At 48.7% G+C, this 24,366-nt stretch overlaps 1 protein-coding gene across 1 annotated transcript in view; it reads right to left on the reverse strand.

The window, feature by feature from the left end:
• The window catches only part of LOC142581888 (helix-loop-helix protein 1-like), a 67,745-nt gene extending 44,924 nt beyond the window's left edge, over nucleotides 1-22,821 (reverse strand). The window contains exon 1 of the mRNA XM_075691332.1: nucleotides 19,858-22,821. Coding sequence (XP_075547447.1) covers nucleotides 21,843-22,157 — 315 coding nt within the window. The 5' untranslated portion in view covers nucleotides 22,158-22,821 and the 3' untranslated portion in view covers nucleotides 19,858-21,842. The remainder of the gene's footprint in view (nucleotides 1-19,857) is intronic.
• Between the last annotated feature and the right edge of the window lie 1,545 nt (nucleotides 22,822-24,366).

Here is a 24,366-nt window from a genome sequence, read left to right on the forward strand (position 1 = left end):
AATTACGCCGCCGAAGTCTGTTTTGGGCATCCTCGCAACGCATATCTATCGTTTTAAGCTGCCTCGAGATAGCGTGGCATTCTTCAGGAGACTCGGGTGATGACCTATTGCCAAAACTTTTAATCGTTTCGAGATCACCCTCAACAGTCTGAAGCCTAACGGATAACTGTTTCAGTTGACCGTCGACAGATGCCTGCCAACTTTTAAGGGCTCGCAGGTCATTTCGAATTTCATCTTGACCGGTTTCGATACGTCGCAACGATTCCAAAATGGTAGCTAGGTCAACGGGACCAGGATTTGATTCGACGTCTCCAGAGAGAAGTAAGTGTACCCGACATATGAACAAGCACAACAAGTTCTTACAGCGTTTGATGGCAAGTGGCAGCTCTCTGGGGCACGACACCACAAAAAGACAGCGATTGCTGCTCTTCAGGCAAGAACAACCATTCAGGTAACCAACCTGGAACAGAAGCATCGGTGAATGCTCCATGTCTAAAACGATGTCGTGCCCCAGCCGGGCGGCGCCGAATGATTTCTTATAAGCTGCGTATCCCGTGCTGATAGTGCCGGCATGTCGTCTTGATATCCCTGGTTGCCAGCAGCAGGCCGGAATGAATTCCAACTTTGGCGATGGCGGGCATATTCCACTTTTCACTCACCGCTTCCAACTGTCAACGTATACGCAAATACACCGCGTAAACAGTAGCGATGATCGTTTACCATACAACCAAAAGAATACAGCCTTCGCTATTTCTTCAAGGACAACACGGCCGAGATAGAAGAAGAAGCAGAAGAAAAATCAAGGGTGAAAGAAAAGCAAACGTTGCCTGCGTGACCGCGTAACGCACAGCGTAAGGTTTCACCCCACCGCTGCGATGCCCTCCGACGTGCGGCGAAAACTAAATCAGGGAGATCCGATGTTAGAGCTGCGTGTAAGTGACGCTTAATCTTATACTTAGTCGTCAGCATTATACGTGCAATGGGAGATATATACAGGCGCGAGATAAAAGAACAGGCGCCGGACAGCTTGTACTCACTCCAGACGCGGCTTTTCTCTGACACCTGTGAAGAAGGGCCTGGCGATTGCACCCCCTCCCCACAACTTCCCTCTCGCTTCGAATTACTTGAAGTCGTTCGTAAGTAAAGATATACCGAGCCGTCGCCTTGACCTTAGACAACTTACCAGAGCTTTTTATTATTTATTTCTTTATTTTGTGAAGTCGGTTACTTACATTTTCATCTTCCACTCGCTAGTCGGTGCCGGGAGCCTAGAGAGAACCTTATCAAATCTTGCTAGAGTTCTTGTATACTGCCCGCATATGCAATCAGGCAGCTGCGCGACTCAAAGCCAAAACGAAGAGCTAAATAAAAATGAATGATATGAGGGAGAGCACTGGACCTAAACAAGCTAAACGGCGTTAACGGAGTGTTGCCGGCGGCGCATTTCGTAGATGCAGACTCGTTATCCACGGCGAGAGAACGCTGTCTGCGTATAAGAACAACTTTCGCCAACCCTTCACTACTGCTTCACCCCCCCCCCCCCCCGCCTCTCCCGAGCACTTAGCACTGCTAAATTACCGCCATAATCGCGGACGCGTCAAGACAAGGTGGCGGTGCTTTGGCGCCAACAACTTCTCTGGCACTGGACTAAAAAAGAATGAAACAGACACACACAAAAAAAAGAACATCATTACGAATTACGTACGTTCGCAGAAAAACGCAGTATGGGGCTCTTACAGCGTCGTCTTTGATATTGTATATAAGTTGGTAAAAACGTGGCGCAATTTTTGGTGAGGCTTGACAGATTTACAGAGAATTGCAGAGTGGAAATGAAACGTTGGGGGCGCTTCCTTCTCCCCTAACAGCGACACAAACATACACGCACACACACACACAGCTTGCAATCCCAAACCGAGCTTTACGAAATTGACGGTCAAAATACATGTGCGATACGAAGGCGATGACAGATATATGAAGTCTCAGACACGTATATTCCGTGGTGCGTTAGACTAAGAAGGAAGCAAACTAAAAAAATTCACGCAGAAACTCCTGTGGGAGTTGTCTGAGCATGCGTAAGCATTGTGCCACTTGCTCATCTCCACGCAGTCCGGTGTCATCATTAATGTTATGAAACCTGATCCGGACCAGTATAAACGACAGCGCTGCATGCGGCGACACGAACTGCAGCGGACGGGGGACGCAAGGTGAATTGATGACGCAAGAAAACTATTAAGAGGTGGCGGCACCAGATACGCTGATGACGTTCCGATCATTATAAGCCGTTATCGTTCTTTATCGCCTTATCCAACCGCGTCGAACCATTACGAACCGTGCTCAACCGTACTCCGGCGACGGGTGAGTATGACGCGACCGCGTGGGCCTTATCTTGAAAGCGATCTGCGATGTAGACCGAGAGTGCCGATTGCTGATAGCTTCGTCTGCGCTGGGTTCTCGCCGCTTAGTTCGTGTTGGAGCGAGACGAGCGGGCACCTATCTTGAAAGCGATATGCGATGGGGGCACAGTGCGGCGAGTGTTGATAGCTTCGTGAGCGCTGTGTTCCCGCCGCTTGGTTCGCGTGAAAGCGAGAGGCAGCACGAGGGTAAATTCGCTCACTGTTGCGGGCCCTATGTTGAAGGCGACCATCTTACGTGACGGACGGACGGACGGGCGGACGGTTTTTCTTGTTAGGTTAGCACACAAAAGCTTACGCATTCAAAAACTCTATTGAAAATTTATATATGCCAGTCCGAGCAACTGATACATCAAAGACAGCGCATCCTTCGCCTGCAGTATACATTTGCTCGGTAATTATCTGTTTCGCAAAGGGTCCGTTTACTGGCTGTTCGCAGCAATGAGTCACCATAAACGCCCTGGTCTTACGGCCGTTTCGGGGATCACACGAGGCTGTATGCGGAAACACGGCGTTCGCCTTTCACCTTCGCAGCACTACGTTCACAGCTGACCTCCAACGTCGAGCGGGTTGAACGGGGCTTGGGAACAAAAATCACTTTCTGTATAAAAAGGAAAAAAAAGAAATGCCTAATAAAGTAGTTGTCTATTCGAGTGAGGAATACGCAAGGCAACCTATATTATAATAACTGATAATTATACGTTCCAAAGCAAAACATTCGGGACTCTGACGTACATTGCAAACGGTTATTTGATTGGTATTTGATACAGATCACGCCGCCACCGGTTGTCGCCGCCGCACGAAAACGGTTGTAGAAGTCCCCCTAACAGCTTCGCTATAATATATATTTGAAGCGACCACTAGAATCAAGGCGCACGAAAAAGCAGCCTCATCTGTAGACAGCCATTTGTATGTACGGGTTGGTTATAAATTAGCATTTTGTTTCGTTATATTCTAACGTATGTGTCTACGCCCGCAACAACTAAAGCTGCTCGTCCGGAATGTCTTGTTTTTGTCAATTGGTGCACGAAAAAAGGCTTGGGAGATCCCATAATCTTACTAAATCAGTCATGCTATAAATACTTTTCAGTAATAAGTTTTCTGTTTAGTAAATACCAAAAGTCATGTGTCTTTCAGTTAAAGGGAAGAAGCGTAGCCTGTTTTAGGCCCCACAGATTGAGCCTGAAATGATAAGAGTTAGCTTTGTAAGTTTAGTTAGAGTAATTTGTCCAATCTGCTATATATATATAAATAAATAAACACATATATATATATATATATATATATATATATATATATATATATATATATATATATATATATATATTATGTGTCAAACCGTTTGCAGTAGTTAGTTGACACGAATGTTTCCCGTGGAGCTTGTGTCCAGCCCGTCTTCGGTGAATATGAGTCAATGTCTGCACCAGACATGATTTACATATATGCTATACGCAAAGGCAGAACAAATTTTATTTATATAGGTGCACAATAAATGCGTGACAGTAGGTTCAGATGAAGTGGGGAAGCCTTCCATGTCTGTGAAGGTACAAACGCACAAAAATACATTCACTGCCATGCGGAGATGGGCAAATCCCCCAATTCTCCTTTCCCTCCCTCACCCTCAACACACGAGCCTTGTCCCAACCTCCCTCTGATCCTCACCTTGTAAAATTCATCCGCTCTCCCTCACCCTTATGCTTGGCTAGGATGTGTCGTTCGCCCTTACAATCAATTTACTGTGCTTTTATAATAAGTTTACTTGTCCTGCAACTAAATGCTGACCATATACGTTGGAACTGCTATAGAATAAGAACGACACTTTTTTTCTACCAACCGTCTGCGAACCGGCTGCTGTGCTAATACGAGTTGCTTATCGTTGTACTTTAGACAAAAAGGGTTTTCCGCGTTTTGCCAGGAAGCGTGCAGCAGCGAACAGTCACAAAACTATTGCCATATATTTTATGTTGCGTGCACGTGTCAAAACTGACAGAAATCTGCATGCTCCAGCGTTTCAAGAACAACAGCAAGGGTGCAGTTTAGAGGCATAGTAGCTCGTGCTCAGTTTACTGCTGAGAACATATCTGCAATATATACGGAACCTCAAGGCGACGACAACTTCAAAAATTCTGCTGGACTGTCCATACAACTGCTACCCCTATAATAGGAAATGAATAAATATCCCTCTGTCTTGTCCGTGCAATTTGAGACCTATTCTCGCTTCGGAATGATTCTCGCTCTTGGCCTTTCAGAGGTCGCAGTGCCGATTGCAGGCGATTGCGGGTGTGCCTTGACGTGGACAGTAAGGTAGATGCATCGAATGTCACGTGAACGTATTAGCGAGTTTCATCGGCGAGGCACTGCACACTTGTATTAATTATTTACGTTGTAGCAGTATACATCGTAGCCGTTACAGTGTACGAATGTACCTACTGGAGAGAATAGAAATTTGGGAGAATGGACATAATCTTGCGTGACTTTATCTTTCGAAGCCGCAACTACTAGAAACTGAAACAGTTATAACGAGAGAATGGAACAGTTTAGGGTCGGTGTAATTATTGTAAAAGCAACGCGTCAAGTGTTGTCTCACTGTGTGAACATCACGCGCATAAATCTTTCTAGCGCTTCGGGAGTTCTTCCTCCGTGGGCGCGCAGACCCTACTGTTTGCCAAAACATTGCAGAGCTTGGTGCATAATAACAGTGAGAACATTTCTGGACGCAAGATTTTAACGCCAGCGCTTTTGGATGGCCTATGGGCATGTTGAAGTATTTTTGATCACTGTATATATGACATGTTTCACCCAATAAAATTCAGTTGTGAGTCTGTGCGCGTCCTGTCCACTTCTACTTCTGTTGCCCGTGTGTTCATAACGCAGTACACCCCTCGTTACAAGATGTCGTCTCGGTGTTGCAGCAAAATCTGACTGTCTCCTGATAGTTTTGTCCTGCTAACATGGCCGCCGGTCAACCGTCTGCAAACTGTTGGCCGCGGCGCGCTTTGACAGGGGACGCCGACACCCGGTGTCGCTAGAAATTGGCCGACACATACCGCCGAGTTGCCATCCTAGTGTGACCGCCTCTTCACGATCTTAGGTGACGCACTCGCTGAGGAACGCGCAGCGCAGATAAGTGTAGCGGCTTGAATCGCGCCGCCATCATTTAGCCTCCCTTGTCTGAGCCACCCCCTTCCGCCACCCTCACCTCACAGACTTACCGACTCGGATCCTCACCTCACTCTCACTCCACCTCGGTGAAGCTGAGGGCAGATGAGGGTGAGGACGTCCTTGTTAGGTCGCCTCAATGTCCTCCTCGCCTGCCGCTCGTGGGGGAGCAAGTGCGCATAGAGGCAAGGCACCCTAGTACCTGTGAGGACGCGCCCTCGTGATGGTGCCCGAGTCGGTTGCCATATAAAGTTTCTCGAAAGAGCGAAAAAGAACATCATGCACATCGAAAGCACATTTTGGAATATATGTGAAGCGGAACTTTCCTGAAGCGGTTGAGTAAAGACTATGAAACCTGCTCATCTTCCGCAATGCGTTTTGCAGCATAGCGATCAGCAATCAGCAAGACACGGAAACCCCCACCACGTGACCCATGCGAGCCAAGCGACCGCAGATGACACTGTCTCCGTGATCGGCCCACTTTTCATTACACCAGCTCCGTGATCAGCCATGTTTCCTCTTGCACTTTCTCTAGGACCGGTCCACCTTAATGAGCAAAATGACGACCGAGAAGACGAGCCAGACTTCGGGAAAGAAGGTGAAGCTTCTTCTTAAATAAAGTAATTATGTACTTGAAGACATATGTTTGTTGCAGGGTAGATATTTAGGTGCCGTTTGTTGTTGCACTGAGGAACACACCCATTTGGTAGAACACACCCACAGAAAACTTCGCTTTCAAAGTACATTCAGTAAAACTGACGTGATAGCTGTGCGTCATGTGTACCGAAACAAACTGCCGGGATGCGGAAGCTAATCTCCAAAGTAGGGCATCATCATCATCAACGAGCACAAGCGAATTTCTATCACAGTCATATCTTGTTAATCCGTTCAACAAAACGAACAACCTCGAAATCGAAACGCTCAGCTGATTAATTACGCGATAAAACGGGACCGACAGATCTAACGCTTCATATGGAAGGTTAAAGCACGCCCCGTTTTGTTTCACTGGGCCGAAGTCGAGCACAGGTATCGAAAAGTTTGAAAGATAACGGCCTTCCGGACGTCCACGGAAGTCGGCCGCGTGTATCGGGTCCCCCCGCATTCTTTTCCCCCTCAGACAGGAATTCAGATACCGGCGTGGCCTCCCGAACAAGCGAGTCTATCCGCCCGTTCGTATCCGTTCATGAAGTCGGAGTCGTAAAGATAAATAATCGACTCTAACTGCTGCACCCCGGCTCGCATGATCGATTATATGCCGAGGCCCGATCGTTCCGGGCCGAACAATCGAGACGCACGGCGGGCGGTCAGGTTGTCGCACTTTAGCGGCGCTTTATTGTTCGTCGGTCGATTTTGTCTGTTTGTTTGTTTGACTTTCTAGCGAGCCAGCCAGCTCAGCGTCCTAGTATCTGTGATTGGGGCTCGAAATGCGCGCACGACAATTCGCCCGACGCCGCCGTCGGCCGTCGCAACCCGAGTTTCGTTAATGCGTAGAGTGGCCCACTTCGAAGACCGCGCGCGCGCCTTGACGCCGGTCAACGTAATTCGTGCGACCTCGCGCGCGCGCGCGCGCAATCGTCGTGCCTGCGTGGTGGTTAGCATTGTGAAGAACGATCGCATACCGGTGTGGACGACGCTATCCGCGACACGGTCGTCACAATGTACGCGCAGCCTTAACTAGGGGACGGCGCTAGCGTAGACTACCGTCGTGGTCGTTTAATTCGTTGAATCTGTGAAGTGAGCGCGACGTCTGGTCATTATACAATGACCTCTTTACCGTTTTTATTAGGACGCGTCTAATTTCTCCGAGCAGCTTTCGTTCGTCACCAGCATAATATAGCTTTTATACTTTTTTTTTTCGTAAAACGTTAAAGTTGTCAGTCCTGCGTGGTTAGCTTTCCTGCTTTTCCTTTTACCTCTCTCTCTCTCTCTCTCTCTCTCTCTCTCTCTCTCTCTCTCTCTCTCTCTCTCTCTCTCTTCGAGGCCATCTGCACAAAAATATGTGTAGACAGTCCATAGAAAGTCGAAGCGTGATATGAAGCCCGCAGACTCATGGCGTTGCACATTTTACCAAGTGACGTTAACAGATCTCTTGCTGCCAACCATTTTGCAAGTGTGCGGGCCACAAATATCTAATGAACCAATTTGCTAAATAGTCCGTCTATAGATTATGTGCAGACAACCAGTCGAATCCATGTGAAGGCTGATCCGTCCACAAAAAGTCCATAGACAGACGACAGAAATTCAACTTCATAAGAGTTGAACATGATAACGGACCCTGTACTGAACGTCGTGGTTGCTTAGCCATGGCTTCGGCGTTACGCTGCTAAGAGGTCACGGGATCAAATCCCCGGCCGCGGCGGTAGCATTTCGGCGAGGACGAAATGTAGAAACGCTCGTGTACCGTGTATTGACTGCACGTTAAAGAACTCCAGGTGGTAAAAATTAATCCGGAGCCCCCAATACGGCGTGCCTCATAGTCAGATTATAATTTTGGCGCGTAAAACCCAAGAATTTTATTCTTTTTACCCTATACTGCTGGAACATGGCGGAGTAAATAGGCGGATTACAAATATGAGAGTGAGTGAGTGAGTGAGTGAGTGAGTGAGTGAGTGAGTGAGTGAGTGAGTGAGTGAGTGAGTGAGTGAGTGAGTGAGTGAGTGAGTGAGTGAGTGGGAGTGAGTGAGTGAGCGAGTGACAGACAGACAGAAGAACGCTTGATAGACACGCGAGAGCGCAAGGAACAACGGCAATGTAGCCAGAGACGCTTAGCCAAGAGGATGTAGGACAGAACAAAACAAAGAAGAAGAACCCGTATAACAGCGCCTTGCAAAGCCACGCAAGCCGGCTACGAAGGACGAAGTCTGTCATCCTGTTACTTCATTATTGCGAACAGTGGCTGGTCACGTAACTACCCTGTCGTCGCAGAAAGCGATCGTCTCGTCGCGACGTACAACTAACGCACTAAAGGTGCTTAGCGAAATCTCGCAAGTTCGGGCCCGCTATAGCAGGTGAACTGCGCCAGATGTGCGATGGCTATAGCGCGCTTTCTTCTTTACAGTACGTACCTTACGAAGTGGTCGAGCTCATCCGAGCCAATGATGGATGACGCGAATCGAGCATTTGCGGCTAATCGTCTTCGCGGCAGGCACGCAAACCCGGTCGTTGTGGGCGCACATCGGATTTCATACGCCTTCGTTCGCCCCACCCCGCGTGTAATGTATATATATCGCCCTCTAATGCTCGTTGAGTGCGCTGGGCCGGTTCGCCTCCTTGACTTAATCGCGAACAGCCGTTCTCCGAACGCTACGAAGGCGCGCGTTCGCTCGTTACACGACGCTCGCACGTGCACGCACACGCTCGCGCAGAGGCAATCGGGCGCCCGATCGGAATAGGCGATATACCACGTACTTACGGTATACGTGCTCTGGCGCGCGCACGCACGCACACGGAAGCCGCGCCGCTTCAGGCGCCGTTCGCTTACGCCATTTGAGACACGTGACCGCATCGCAAGGAGCAAGGCAGTCGGGGACGAATGATAAAAGCCCTACACGGTTCGGTATGGCGTCGGTATAGCGTGGCTAACAGACGCAGCAGCGCTTTATGTATAGCCCACGATACGGGTCGACTTGGGTGAGACAACGAGGCGGAAGGAGAGTAAGGCTTCGACTTTAGAGGTGCTACTATAAGGACGCCAATTAGAAGCAACGCTCATAACGGTAATTATCGCATCAGAAAGGCGGCCGCCGCCGTGAGTGCGGGCGCATGTGATATGTATGAGCGAAAGAACGAAGTAACGTGCAGGAGTAAGCCGCTTATTTTTTTTCTCTCTCTCTCTCTGCGTTCTTCTCTCGCCGATCTGCGTTTATTGATCACGCCCGGTTCAATTCATCGCTTTGGCTACGGCGCCGCTAAGTTGCGTGCAGCGCTGTGGCACCGCTTACACAAGCGTAGGTGAGTCAATAAATGTGCTTTGTCTCCGTGTACACGTCTTCCGCAGTAACCTAGGCGGTCTGATACAAGACCACAAATTTCGTGACGCTAATACGTAAGAGCAACTTCCAGCCTAGAATTCCCGGGGCCGACCACAACGACAGACACGTTCTCTCTGCGGCGAACCATGATTAACCATGCACGCGCGTCAGCACGCACTCACGTAAGAACAACGCAGTTACACCATCGTCTCGCATGTCGTCGCTGCTGATAAGCGCAGCTGCGACCCTCCTGAAGTGAGCCGACGAGTGAGCCGGAATGGCTGAGTAATAACGCGGGATTCCTTGCATGCGTAGTTTGTGCTTATGTGTGCTTGCTCGCTCGATAGTGTGCGTATTTACGTATGCATGCGGAGTGCCAGTGTCCTCGCCTTGCATTTCTTTTTTATCCAACTTTCTTTCTTTCCCCTGCAGCGCCGAATGCAGCCGTTGTTAACCTCCCTTCATACGCCCCCCCTCCCCTATCCTGTTCGATAAATCCCTCAATTTCTACGGACATTTCAAGCAACCCTTTTCCCGGCAACTTCTAGAATATTTGGTAGCGAAACGTCACACGTGAGCTCGCTCTGGCGGGTAGAAACAGGCGCCAAAGTCGGCACGTGTCGAGTTGGCCCTTGGTCGATCGAGGCGAAGAGACTCGACGCATTGCGCATACCTGGCTTTCACGCCTGGTCGGCTCGTAATGCGCTCATTAGATTGACCAATCGTGGAGATTTCGGTGCGCTGCACGCAACCGTCGCCGACACATACGCGAACGCACAGAGAGACGGAATCGGAAAGACGTAGTACATACGGCGGGCACCGGAGCGCGCGGAAACGTGCCGATATGCGGCTCTGCGTGACAAATTCTCCAAGGCCGACCGGCCGGCGCGCCGACGTCGCGTTTGCACAATACCGTGACACCCCGCTTCCACTTCTGCCTCCCCCACCCCGCTCCCTCCGTCGCCGCCCGTCTGGTTCTCTCGTTGGGAACCAGCTGCTCTCACTACACATCGCCGCGCTCACAGACGCGCGAATTCTAAACGAGAAAGAAACAAACGGCGGCGCAACAGCGGCCGGTGAGGCATTGCGTGCTCCGTTCACAGTGCCGCAATTACGCTTCCGGCCTCTTTCCCCGCCTGTGCGGCCCTTTGTGTTTTTTGCCAGAAGGCGCGGCTATTTGTCTGTGTGCGCGGTCACGAGAGACTCGTTTGTAAATTGAAAAGAGGACAGAGAGTGAGAGAGAGTGAGAGAGAGAGCCAAAAGCAAATAGAAAGCCACAGTCGAGCAGGACGTCTTTGTAAGGCAAGCAAGCAGGAAAGTGGAAACAGACATTGTTTCGCGCCGGGAAAAGCAAACAATATTCCTCGCGCGTTGCAATCAGTTTGTTGTCATCGTTACTTCTCGTCTGTGTTTGTAGTGCCTTCTCCTTTACTGCACGCGGACGGCTGGCATGCCGACAAACCGCAAACACACCAGCTCGGTGAGGTGCGTGCGAGGGACTCGTGCAGAAAGGGTAATGGGGAGGGGGGAGTAGGTAATACGGTTGGAGCAATTATTTGTTTGATGTTTTGGGCTCGCGTGTATGACACACGCACGCACGCACGCACGCAGCTCGATCTCCCTCAAGCAAACAGCTCGGCGCTTACGCATGTCGCTTTCGTGCAGAGCGGTGCTCGCCTGATTCAACAAGCTCACGGCGGCGTGGTTTACGTTGATTGCCGTAACTCAATACCAGAGTTTTATAGCGCTCCCTTTTGTGTAAGCGCCAGCAGCAACGATTGCCTCGATGTAGAGATGTGATGGGGGCCGCGCGCCGCAGCCGTTTACTTCCTCGTTCCGATTCGCTTCGAACGTCTTTCGAGAGCTCGATAAAATGCCGTCGTTAAAGTCTGGGGAAGCTCGCAGTGTATGCTGCTGACAGGAACGGCATTACATCGCTTAATTCGCGTGAGACGGCTATTAGGGGATCAATTTCGAATTACGTATGCACGTGCAGGTCAAGTATTTCTTGAAGTGCCGTTCATAAGGTTTGGTTTGCAGAGACACTCTAGAGAAATCGGGAGTTACAGGCTAGATTGGTGGATTGCGCTTATGGGAAGCCAGACAGGCTATTCGGACGAAAAGCCGAAGATTGAAAGAGCCAGAAAGAACGCACCAACGATAGTTGAGTGGCGGCGATACCTCACTCTCGTTCCGGCGACGCTCGACCTCCAGTTTTTACAAAAGAAGTGCATATGCTATTAAGAAAGTACATCATAATAGTAACAACTGATATTTCGTGTCTCCTAAGTGTCCCTTTAACTTCTAACATGTTATGATGGGGCTGGAAAGGAGAGCCTCGAAAGTAAGTGCTCAAGCGATGGTTCCTGAATGGAATAATTTAGTGATGAAGGAAAGCGTGAGTGAGATTGAAACGTGAAAATTTTGATCACTGCTACGTAATTGAAATGGCAGCTGTTAACTTAAGTTCAATTACGCTGTTTACATTTATTTGAAAATATATTGAAGCTATCGCTGGCTTATCCAATCAACGCGGATTGCAAGCGATGACCTCCGAAGACGAATGAAATATTCTTTTTTACTGAGTGTGTTAATATTTGCACGTGCCGAAATGTCCTTCTTGTTATTCCCGTTTTATGTTATTTCATATATGGCGCTAAGGACATCTGCATATTCCCCATAAGTGCATTGAATGAAGTAGATGGAGGCGAACGTATACTGCTTCCGAACTCTCCAGTTAGACCGCACTTAACCGTGCATATACTCAATATGGGACACTAGCTCCCAACATAAGTCGAATTCCCTCGTATTCTGCATCGCAGACCTTTGTATATTACGAACGAATGCCCTGAAGTACATCCTGGCGTGTGAAACGGCCAAATTAGCCTGTTTGGTCCAACGTGCGACTCCTTGACGGAAACGGCATGGTTGATCTGAATTGAACCGGTTCTACTGCGAAACCGTCAGGGCGAAAACGGCGAGCAAATACGCGCGCAACACAGTTTGTGCGCAACGATCCCGATTTCATTTTGTTATACGCTAGATCGGGAATTCGGCCAAGTCGAGACGCCTTCCGGAAGTTGGTGAGCGTCACGTGCCCTTAAGACTTTGATTGTAAATATATCTCCCTCCATCAAGAGTGGAGTGGCAACCTCTACAAAACGAGAGCGGGATCTACTCAGTGCGATAAGATACAGCAACACTGCGATCGTATACAAGTTTCCGTTATGGCCAACGTACAAGTTCAAAACTATCGAGTGCGAGTTCATAAGTGCGAGCGTGATCTATTGTACCTAAAACGTCTGCTACTTAGTGCACTGCGGTTGAACGGCTGCGTCGTTGTGGAGACGTAATGCGATTGCGAAATTGCGTCATACGTCGGTCGGATCGCGCTCACGACCGTGACTGAGAACCTGGCGCGTTTCAGGCTATTTCCCGTATGTGTACCTACAACGACGCGGGGCCACTATACACACACACACGCGACCTCGACTCCCTTGTCACTGTCAGCGTGGGTGCGTACGCGCTCTTTATTTACTCGGACACACTGCGTACGGACAGAAGGTGCATAGCGTGCTGCGAGCTGCTGCGACGTTACAGCGTAAGGCGTGTTGTAACGCTCCGTACTAGGTTGCACGATTGGTTTGTAACACGAGCGCGTACACACAGACACCCTTTATGACACTGGTAGTGCACATATAATAGTCAGCGCCTGAGTCCACAGCAGTAGGAAGGCCTCTCCTAGCGATCTCCAATTAGTCACGTCTTGCATTAGCTGAGTATATCCTGTAGATGTGACTGCAGATTTGCTGATTTTCTCACATCACTTCGTTTTCTACCGCACTCGATTCCGTTTCCCTTGGTTTGACACCCGTGCGTATTACCGAACATTTCCTTTCTTCATATTTTTTTTACATATTGTACACAAAACTTGACACCGTACGGCCAGGCTGCGAAATGTGACTTAATAGGTATATCAATGACCTGCATGCTCATATAAACTGCTGCCTGAAAACTGGGGGAGGAGGGGGCAGAAAAAAATAAAGACACGCTCAGATAAAGTACGGAGACATATGTATAGGATGGGTCGAATGAAGGATGAATGTGACAGTAAAGCCCGGCGTGACACGTGAAAGGTCGAGTTTAAGAGGCACGCATGACGCCAAACGCTACACCTATACGCGAGTATAATAATTAAAAGAATAAAGAAAGAACTAGGGAAGAGAAGGAAAAGAACGCGTGAATTATTTGCTTCCATTAGTTGCGCGTAAAACAGAGCTCGCGCGTCGACCCGCGCTTAGGTCAGTTAACAGTATACCGACAGGCACATATCATATCACGTCACTTCTTTACAGGTTTCCTCGGTACTGTCCGGCAAATTTTGGAATGTCCCTTGTTTTGTGTGATCGGTGTCCACGCCAAGAGAAAGCGGAGAGAACGTGCTAAACGCCCGATGTTCAACAAGCAACAGCGATGCGCTCCGACATGCTTCTATATGCGCATGCGCGCGTGGCCCATAGGTACGGTGCATCGCTACGCACTAAAGTATTTTACCTGCAAGCCCTACGCTGGAAAAGGTTAGGAACCTTGGCTATTTACGCCCAGTCAATCTTGCGTTTCGAACCTTCTGGACTGTTTCTTGATCTAACGAAGGGGGATCCCTGGTCGAAAAAGTAATATCAGAACCCATCGACTTTGTTATGCATGGTCGTTATGGCGGAGTTGAATAATTCTATAGCACGGGCTGTGTACTGGCGCGAAACAAGGAATGGGTGGGCTGCTCGCATGCAGCTAATTGCGTGCTGACGATTGGTCGCGCGCAGCTCGCGGATCATTTGTTCGCTCTGTACGAGTCACTGTTTGGTAGCACACACACGCTGTACCGCTGAGTTTTCCTTGACCAAAAAACCGATAGCGGGGTTACCAAACCTACAGCGCTCGCCGCTAAATCACGGGATCAAAGGGCCAGCGCACCGGCGGACGTGTGACAGTAATTGCGCTCGGACAACGAGGCGACGTCCATTCTTTGTCCCCGCTCCGCAATTAGCGTACGTGATTGCCGGCTCTGGGCCGCGTCCCGCGCCGGCTATTTGAGTACGGGTTTTTAGCTTATAGACTCGGAGGCAATTACCGGCCATACACACGGCACGCCCGCTGACTGAGTAGCTTGACCTGCCATAATTCGTTCTTGTAGAACTGCGCACCGCATATCTTGTATAACTGCAGCGCCAGTTCCAGGAGTTAGCATGCTGTCGGCCATTTATAAACTTGTCTGCGACCTGTCGACTCGCGGAGAACCCCGCCTCCGCAGCAAATGCTGTTGCGGAGGCGGGCAACTATTTGTACTGAAGGTTTCGTTAAAGTATCTCTCACCAGGCTCCGGCAGAACATTTGGTTAAGCACTGTAGCCGGTAAACTTCCGCCCCAGGAGGTTCCGCCGAAAAAAAAAAAAAAGGTTTAGAAAGAGCCTAATAATAATTAAAACAGAAGTAAACCATGTTTCGAAATGGTTGTGCAAGGAGGTTAGCTACTCTTTCCAAAGATGATGCTCTCTCCCATTGCCTCGACCAGCGTCCGCAAGCGATATTCGTTCCCTGCCTTGAGTTATACATGTCTTGAGGTATAGATTCGCAGGTATATTGGCCGGTTGCCTGCTCCTTCCCGTACATGGCGCCTGCAGTTCGAAAGATATTTCAAACCCGTCGCCATGTGGCGCTGGCTAACGCTGGTGACTATTTATTAGCCACCTAACCTGCTTGAGTTAATCAGTTATTATATACAATTTTACATGCATAGTAGTCTAGCACTTTGCTTATATGCCATCCCTCCTTTATATTTATTCTTTCATTAAAACATCCATCCCTATATCTTACAGTTAGATATACCTGCAAACACGTCTGTCCTATGATTGTGTGGAGAGTTCGGCGCGCCCTCCGGCGGTAGATAGCCTTTTAATAAATTTTCCTTTATTAATAATATGAAGTCTATTGCAAATTTGTTCCCTGAATTATAATTATTTCTGGTTTCAATAAGACGTACGTAATTTCTTATAGGATTTCTTTTTATTAATCCGTCCAACTTTCTAAAGCTCCACAGCACCGACAAGGGTGCGTCAACTTCTCTGCATTGCGCCGCCGCCGTTTGTGCACTGCATAGGGAAATGAAAAGTGCACGAGAGATACCCCTTTGTACGCCACGTGCGACTCAGGAATGCAGGTAATCTGCGAAGCCCAGCCTAAACGGAGAACATGTGGCGCTAAATTTAGGCCATCAAGCGCTGATGAAAGCGGCACTTTCAATCTCGACATTATTCTCGTCTCTCTACTCTTCGTAGTGATCCTATCAGTCTCCAGCCGGTCTTTTATCATCTCACTGCAGTGCTGGAAGGCGCGGGCGAAAGTCCAAATAGGTTCTCGGAATACACGAAAATAAGCGACGTCTCGTCTTCGCACAGTTAAGAACCGGCTCGATCATATGACGGCTCCTACCTTCTAGGGTTCCGTTCTTTTAAAATTTTCCACAAGCACACCACGTACTGGCAACGTTCACTCACACCCCACGTGGACCTCTCATTCTTAAAAAGTTGACGCCAGCGTGAGGTGATGTTTACCAAGAATGGCAACGGACCCGGTCGGCGGCCGCTTACGCTGCGACGCTGACTGCGCTCACAAAATAGTTCGCGAAGCAGCACGCTTAATTGCGGGCGTGAGCTGCTGCGCACCGCACAAGAAGCGGGCATTGTATGCAGAAAAGCAACACCGCGTCGGGCCTGGCGCCTGCATGACGTTCAACAAGCGCGCACGTGCAAAGCAAAGTAGCGTGCAAAACAAGCGCAGGAGAAGGAGGACCTGCAGAAAGAAGGGAGGCGACTGTTTGAAGTAAAGCGACGGCGGCGATCAAATTAGCAAACAGGAACAAGCAGCAGCCGCTGCTCTGCAGATGGAAGCTAGAGGTACGAACTCCTCGCACTCCTCCCCGGGTCCAGAATAAAGTTGCCATGCCGGGCACAAGTCCAAGAGTCACTGAGGTGCAGACGATGCTGTCGTCTGCTCGGGAAACAGTTTGGGATCCCAGCCTGGAAGGGTGCCCTTTATTCTCTATGTTTTCGTCGGCACTTGTACCGGGGAAGCGTGGTTGCACGTTCCCTTTCTGCACGCTAACGGGTGAGCCGGATATGCTGCGATTGGCTGCGACCCAACGGTCACGTGGATCAGAACTTCCCAAATGCATGCACGGAAGCCTCACTCAGCCATGTGTGTTGAGTTGGACGATCGTTTTCAGACTACACGGGGCTGAATGCACGCATACATTGTAGCGGAATTATTCGCATGCTACAGCCGCTGGCTGAAAGAAAGGGAGATAAAGAGATGATGATAGAGAGAGAGACTGAGTGAGCAGAGCGGGCGGTTACTTTTTTCCTGCACGATTACGTCATTGTCGCAAATGCTGAATGCAAATACCTCGCTTATATAAAGATACTGCAGCCTGCACACATGGATAATGAGAGTTTCATGTTCTCAGGGTCTTTTACGTATCGAATTTCTTAAGCCTTTCTTATGTTCAGTGCCCCATGCTTCTTTCATTTTCATTGTATATACATTCCATGTATCATTCCAGTGGCCAGAACTCCTTAAGAACATCAACATCTAAATATCACATAAAAAATAAAAAGAAGATCGGGTGGAACCCTTGATATGCAGAATGAATGAGTATATCATTCTTCTTTATGTGTACTTTCGTCGTTCCAATGTGTGCAATACACACTCGCCAAGAAGGCTCACAAGAACGACTAGCATGTTATGAAATTACCAGGACTTTTATGTAACGCATTTACGCGTCCCTCTAACAGATGTCTGCGATGCACTCAACGACCTCACTGAGATTGCATTGGATTGCATTGGACCTCATTGAGATTGCACCTACGACGTAAATATACATAGGATGCTCCAAGCGGTATGTCACTAGCAGATCTCTCAATCGCAAAGCCTCATGATGGGGACGAACAAAACGAGCAAACGAAGACGCCCAGGAACTATGCAAATGCTTCCGCCACTCAGGACTTCTTTCTAGTCACGCTGTAGCTGAACCACTAGAGGAGGAGGAGAAGAAGGAAATAAAGAGAGAAGGCAGAGATGTTAACCAGAAATGTGTCTGGTTGGCTACCCTACTCTGGGGGACGGGAAAGAGGGAATAGAAAGATAAGATAGAGAGAGGGAGGGGAGGGGAGGAAATACTCGGTGAGCTCGCGCATGCACGCGGAGGGCCTGAGCCAGTCAAAGGCGTTCACATAGGCCAGTCACCCTCAAGAAAGACGACAGTGCCTTCATAGCTATGTGGGCCGACGAGAGATGGGGACGGTCTCCCACCACTAGAGAAATGCAATATATATATATAGCGAGTGGCACCGGGGTCCGAAATTATGGGAAACAGACCAAACGTATTACGTTACGCATAGAAAAAATACCAGCAAATATTAGATGAAAGGAAAGCTCCGCTGATACATTATATAGCAACAAACCAGAGATGGCTGTCTTGACTCTTTCGCCAATTTTTTCAGATGGCATTCAGATTTCAGATGGCATTCAGATTTCAGATGGCAGATGGCGCACTCGGACACGCATATCATGCCTCGCTAAATTATCAAATGTATGCAAGACTTCTTCCACCCTTCTATAGTCGCTCTTGCGCCCTGTTTTGCGCTCTGTGACCAAACGGCGTACCACGCGCAAACGCTTTAGTAAAGGATTTCCCGCAGGACGTTGGACGGAAAAGAGCGGCTCGTTTTAGCTTCCAGGTGGCGTTGCTCTGCGCGGGCATTGCTGGTGCGACTCCCAAAGCCGCAGTTCGCACTCTTTCTCCCCTTTCTCTCCGTCACCCCTCGCGCGAGACAGGCTGGCGAATGCCGCGCATTCTTAGGCAGATGCGGTGTTCCAAAATACGACACGCGTCGGGTACGTGTGTTTCGACAGCGAGCGGCAACCCTCTGCAGCCGCCTCCGACGCCGCGCGCACACGCGCGCGTGCCCAACACTCACACTGGCGGTGGCGTTGCAACCGCACAGGCGTTCCCTTTTCTTAGGAGCCGAGGCGGTGTTGAGCTACGGGTGTCGAACAGAGGAAACAGCGAGAAAAGTAACGAGCCCCGAGGAATGACGAGTCGTGGGCACACGCACGTCAGGTTCGAAGAAGCCGGCGTGAACCAGGGACACGACGAAGACAGCGGAAACGAGGACTCAGAGCGGAGTAGGAGACGAAAAAGAAAGAAGGTTACAAGACGGATGAGACGTACGGCAGTCTGCCACGCTCGAAGGAGGCTCACACGAACTGTTAGGTAGTTAGTTTCAGGTTTGTGGGAGAGGCTGGGACCTCCGGATGCCGTGGAAAGCCGAGTCGGACGAAAGTTACAAGAATCTACGAACTAACAGCTTAAAAAATAAAGGACAAGGGAGAAAAAATAAAATGAGCAATAAGTGAGAAAAAGAAAACCATTGCGTTTCAAGTGATATGCAACAACTGCGCTGTTTAATAACTCAGTGCTGAGCACAACTAGCCATCTACAACTCACTTGGCAGCTATATTTACGGCTTCGAAAATGAGCTATACCTGTTCTGACTGTCGCGTATGAAGCTTTTTTTTTCTTCTTCCTCTTCTTTTTTTTTTTTCTCGCAAACCACGTCTCACTTAGAACAGCTCGTATTGCAACGAGCAGTGCGTCGCAAGCATTTAATTTTGAATTTTAGTAGCTTTCCTTGACAAGAATGAGAGCGCAGGGCGGCCCTAAATTCGAGTTGTCGAGTGCAGAAAGCGATAAATCAGAGTAACAAATCAAATTTATTGGAAGCTATTCATACCGTTGGCCTGTGTTAGAGCCTGGCATGCATACGAGTGAATGCAAGGACTTGGATGCGCAAATACTTCTGATCACAGTGCTGCGTATACTTAATGTTTAGAAACAGTTAGTTCGCACGCTGCTTCATTTTTTCCTATCCTTCTCTCGTGACATTCTGCGCCTTGTTTGCAACTTCTATAAAGTTTATTCGTGTTCCGTCTCCCCTCGGTTGCTCGCGAACTAAGCAATGTGCTTATAGATTTCTCCAAACATTTCATTGTATAATGGCGTGCAATGTCTCCCTTTGAAGTCTGCCTAAGTGTTTTGCGTTTAGGAAGCTAGCTGTTTGTAGTCCGCCACCAATAATTGTCATGTTTTCCTTTTTCTCACACGAAAAGGAGAAGCCAGCATAATCCGGCAATAACGTCATCTTGCATATCCACGTCAACAAGAACCAATATTACGGAGCAAAAGAAAGCTTTACTCACGAGATGCAATACCCTGTGTTTCCGAAGTCCTGACGCTGTCTTCAACCCCGGCGTCTTCCGGCGGGCGTTATGGGCGAAGCTCTGGCTCCGCTTCCGGTCAAGTTTCGTGCCACAACGAGCAAATCTGCAGAATCAACTGGACTAGATAACAACCACGTTCCTTGAAGGCAGAATCTATACAGGGACATCCAAAGACTGAACAGAGGTTGGGCCGAACCTTTGAATTTTCATATCTCGACGGGCGATGTTGGAAAATTCGGACTCTCTTTGTCAATCACCGAACATGACAGATGTGGTACACCGCAGCTAACTTCAATATGGTACATGTACCGGCCTGAATAATTGAAGCAGCCACACTCATTACTGGGCGAATAAGCGGCAAATATACGTATATGGTGCATCTATACGATGACCGGTTTTGGAGTTATATAGTGACGTTGTAGGGGAGCCTGACTCAGAATCACCTTAGTGAAGGGAACTAGTACGTGAAGTCCAATTATTATATAGCCTTTCATATAATCAACATAAATACAGCCAGAACAGTCAGCACAAAACAATTAGGTCGCATACCAATGCCCCGGAAATCGGCGACAAAATCGTGAAATATCCTTGCTAATTTCTGTCTTTCATTACGTTGATGCATTTCACTAAAGACTGGAGTCGCTTTCAACATTATAAGCTACCGGAATGTGTTAAGGATTTTATTCTACATTTCCATAATGAATTTATATGGCGGTAAAAGATAACCGCAAAACGTAACACAATGATTTTACGCCTAGAAACATTCTATCGTGTTTCTATAGTACTGTGAACGAATGAGTCACTGCACGGTGGGAATTACACACAGTGGACTTCACGTTTCACCCTATACAGCGACTAACGGAACATGGCACAAATACCAAACGACTTTTTCCAATACCACGAAGTTTCAACGACTGATGGCACAGGCCATATGCATCGCAGTTCACAACGACAAAGCGTACATATCGAACAGCTGACAAGCTGAGGACACCTAGGATGCCATGGACATCGACATCCAGCATCGCTGAACTTATTATATATAGCAGAGTGACTAGTTGTGCTTGTTGGTTGAACATAGTAAAAGCATATACAGCGCGGGAACCGAAGGAGACAAAGGAGCCACACAAAGTACTCCGCGCTGCGTCGGTGTACTTTGTGTGCCTCCTTTGTCTCCGCTGGTTCCCTCGCTGTAGGCTTCTACTACGTTTCTTTATATACACGCACAACTCGTCAAATGTCATCAAAGGGTCTAGGTGTCCTCACTGATGCCAAGAGGAAATGTCGGAGAAACAAGCTGCCCTGTACTATATGCTCTGGGAGTGCAACCATGATTGCAACCAATGTTGCAACCATGACTCAAAAGAAGCAGGCCTTCTGTGTCATGGGATGATCGGCTCTAGTGCAACCTACCCTCCTGTTTGTCTGCAGGTATTAAGAAAGGTCCCCTGCAAGCCTGCTCTAGTGATCTTAAAGTGCTCTCTCCATAACCTCAACAATGCTCAGACTTTCTGTATAAGTGCGATTGCTGAACTAGGGTGGCGGGATCTCGAACACGGCAGAGTACACCGTACATGGCGGACTCCAGGCTTAGTAACTCCATTTTTTTTAATATATTACTGATATTTTAAGCGTCCAATCCTGGATTATTGAATAATCTACACCTCTAGATTACTAGTGCAGCATTGCTGAAGTAAAAAGAAAAAAGGAAAGCTGCCCCTTCTCAGCCTGTCAGAAGGTCTGCGTTCTTAAGATAGTAGCCCAATTTTTCTTAAAGCGTGTACCGCCATTCGCCTGTACAGTGGAGGTGCGCGTTAAAAGCAGTGAACAGACGAATGTCCGTCAAACGGAAATTCGAGAACCTCGACTTTTTTTGAATTGCGGACTGGAAGAACTCGTCCTATTACCCCTGTCCAGACGACCAAGGACAACGAATTGAACTGTCTGTCAACGAACTGTCCCGCGGTTCAGACGTCTAGCACGTGGTTGAGGTAGGAGATGTAGCAGATGGCCAGGCGCAGGATCTCTATCTTGGACAGCTTCTTGTCGGGCGGCAGGGTGGGCAGCAGCCGCCGCAGCTGCGCGAACGCCACGTTGAAGGCCTCGACGCGGATGCGCTCCCGGGTGGCGTGCGCCAGCCGGTACTTCTGCGTGGCCCGGCGTCTCCGGCGCCGGTCCTCGCGGCTGAGCGACGTCAGTGCCTGGTGGTCGGGACACGCCGGGCTCGCCGAACCGCCGCAGCAGCGCCGGTTAGGACACGGCTGCTGGGCGCACACGAACATGGCCCGCGCCACCCGCAGTAGGCACGGCTCCCGTTCAGCTACTCGCTGTACGCATAGGGAAGGAAGATAAGACGGCGTGTATAACGGTACTTGAGGAGACACCTGTACATCAAGTAGGTTAAAAGAAAGAGGAGGGCCGCGTTCAAGAAACAATGAAGGGGCTCTCCATATGAAGATGTGACGGAAAGGGCTTCCGATAGAAAGCGCAGTCTCATATACGCGCAGTGCCACTCATGCACACTCGGGACCAAAATTCCACAGAGCAGTGAAACGTTCTCCTTGTCGCAAAAAAGTTGATAGTCACTTTAGCATACGCCAAAGAGGATGAACGCGAAAGCCTGCGTGCTCGCCAGAAATTGATTACATTACTCGACATTTTCATTCGAATCCATTGTTACTTCCTATTACTTGTGTTCTCCCACCAAAGGTCATGGGCTTAATTAACTATGTCTCAATTAACTTCGCCCTAATTAACGCCAAAGGTAGTGGGTTCGACTCTCGACCTTCACGATGTAAGTTGTAATCCAACTTGGGAGATATGGTCGGTTCGGCCATATTTCCAAGTTGGGTCGTGGGTTTGAATACCGTAATTAACTTCTCCTTAACACCAAAGGTCGTGATGGTGTCTCCAAGTTGGTTCGCTTGAATTTTGGTGACACGGATAACGGATTTTTTTTTACCTATGAGCCATCTAAGGCTTTCGCCTTCAAACAACAACAACAACAACAACAACAACAACAACAACAACAACAACAACAACAACAACAACAACAACAACAACAACAACAACAACAACAACAACAACAACAACAACAACAACAACAACAACAACAACAACAACAACAACAACAACAGTTGCAGGCACTACGATGTTTGCAATATGTCAAGTATGAACTGCAGTCTTCAGTCTCAGGCTACACATCAAGGCACCGAGGAAATCCGTTTTTCTTTTCTTCTTTCGCAATAACTGTGGTCCGCATAACAGGCCCATTCGATTCGCACTGCACATCGTGAACTAGTTCATGCCAGTTCATGCTCGTGCAGAACCCCCCAATGCATCAGCTGCACGAGCTCTGCATTACCTCTCCGACGAGTGCAGGGAAAGCTGAAAACTCTTCCTGCAGGAAGCCTGCACGATGTGAAAACAACGGGGACGTGCAGAAGCCGCCATGCTGCAGAAAAAAGCTAGTTCACGAAGTGCAGTCGAATAGATTGAACCCACTTTTATGATGAGTGTGCGTGCTCTTGCTCATCAATCGCAGGTTCCAGGCGAATGTTGAATAACTTACGCTAGCAAAGCGAAGCCTCTGTTTTGCTATGGCGAAGTATTGTGATGCCACCTAGGCGATTGATGGATCGCCATCACTCAGGGAGGGATAGCTCCGGCCTCCGTCGCCCACCTATGCGTCTTTACCCGTCCTTTGTTATTGTTCTTTTACAGCGCAGCTCTTAAGGGCTAGTTCCCCCAAGATCGTGTCCGTGTGTAGACACAAAACTATCATCATCAGGATTGGCTCCAGCGTCGTCGTTTTCTCCCACAGCTGTCTCGTTGGCGCTACCGCGCGAACGCGCTTGTGCCACTGCTCCCGCGTTAGTCGTCGTCATTAATTAATTAGTTAATTAAGAAACACAAATACGTAACCAATTTTACAGCGAATTACAGCGAAGATGTTAAGGGCTAGTTCCCCCATGGTTGTGTCCGTGTGCAGACACAAAACTCCCCGTACCTGGACCGATCCCGAAGATAGTGCAATGCCGGGCTGCCCCGCGGCGGAGGTGAAGCAGGCTTTAAGCATTCCCCATACGTGCGCCCATCCCGAATATAGTGCAATGCCGGGCCGACCCTCGGCAGAGGTGCAAACGTTCGCCATTAACGGGCCCACATACACAGCTTCTCTAGACATCCTTCTTCACAGAGTGAAAGAGCACAGTGTTTTTTTTTTTAGACGTACTTAGGTAAGATGTCATGAGCCGGTGCAAATGCTAAGTATAGGTTGCCATGGCAAGTAAAATTTTGCGTGACTACACATTACGAGGGCACACATGACACACAAGAGGCTTCAGACAAAACGTTTCAAGGACACTATGCATAACTTACTATTGTAAGTAAAATATCAGTAGTGAGGCTCAATACTGGCTTAGTTGGTACATTTCTGAAACTTCCAATTAGTGAAACCAAAACAAACACACAAGGACATAAGGACATCAC

The sequence above is a fragment of the Dermacentor variabilis genome, chromosome 5, assembly GCF_050947875.1.
Source record: "Dermacentor variabilis isolate Ectoservices chromosome 5, ASM5094787v1, whole genome shotgun sequence".
Taxonomy (NCBI): Eukaryota; Metazoa; Arthropoda; class Arachnida; order Ixodida; family Ixodidae; genus Dermacentor; species Dermacentor variabilis.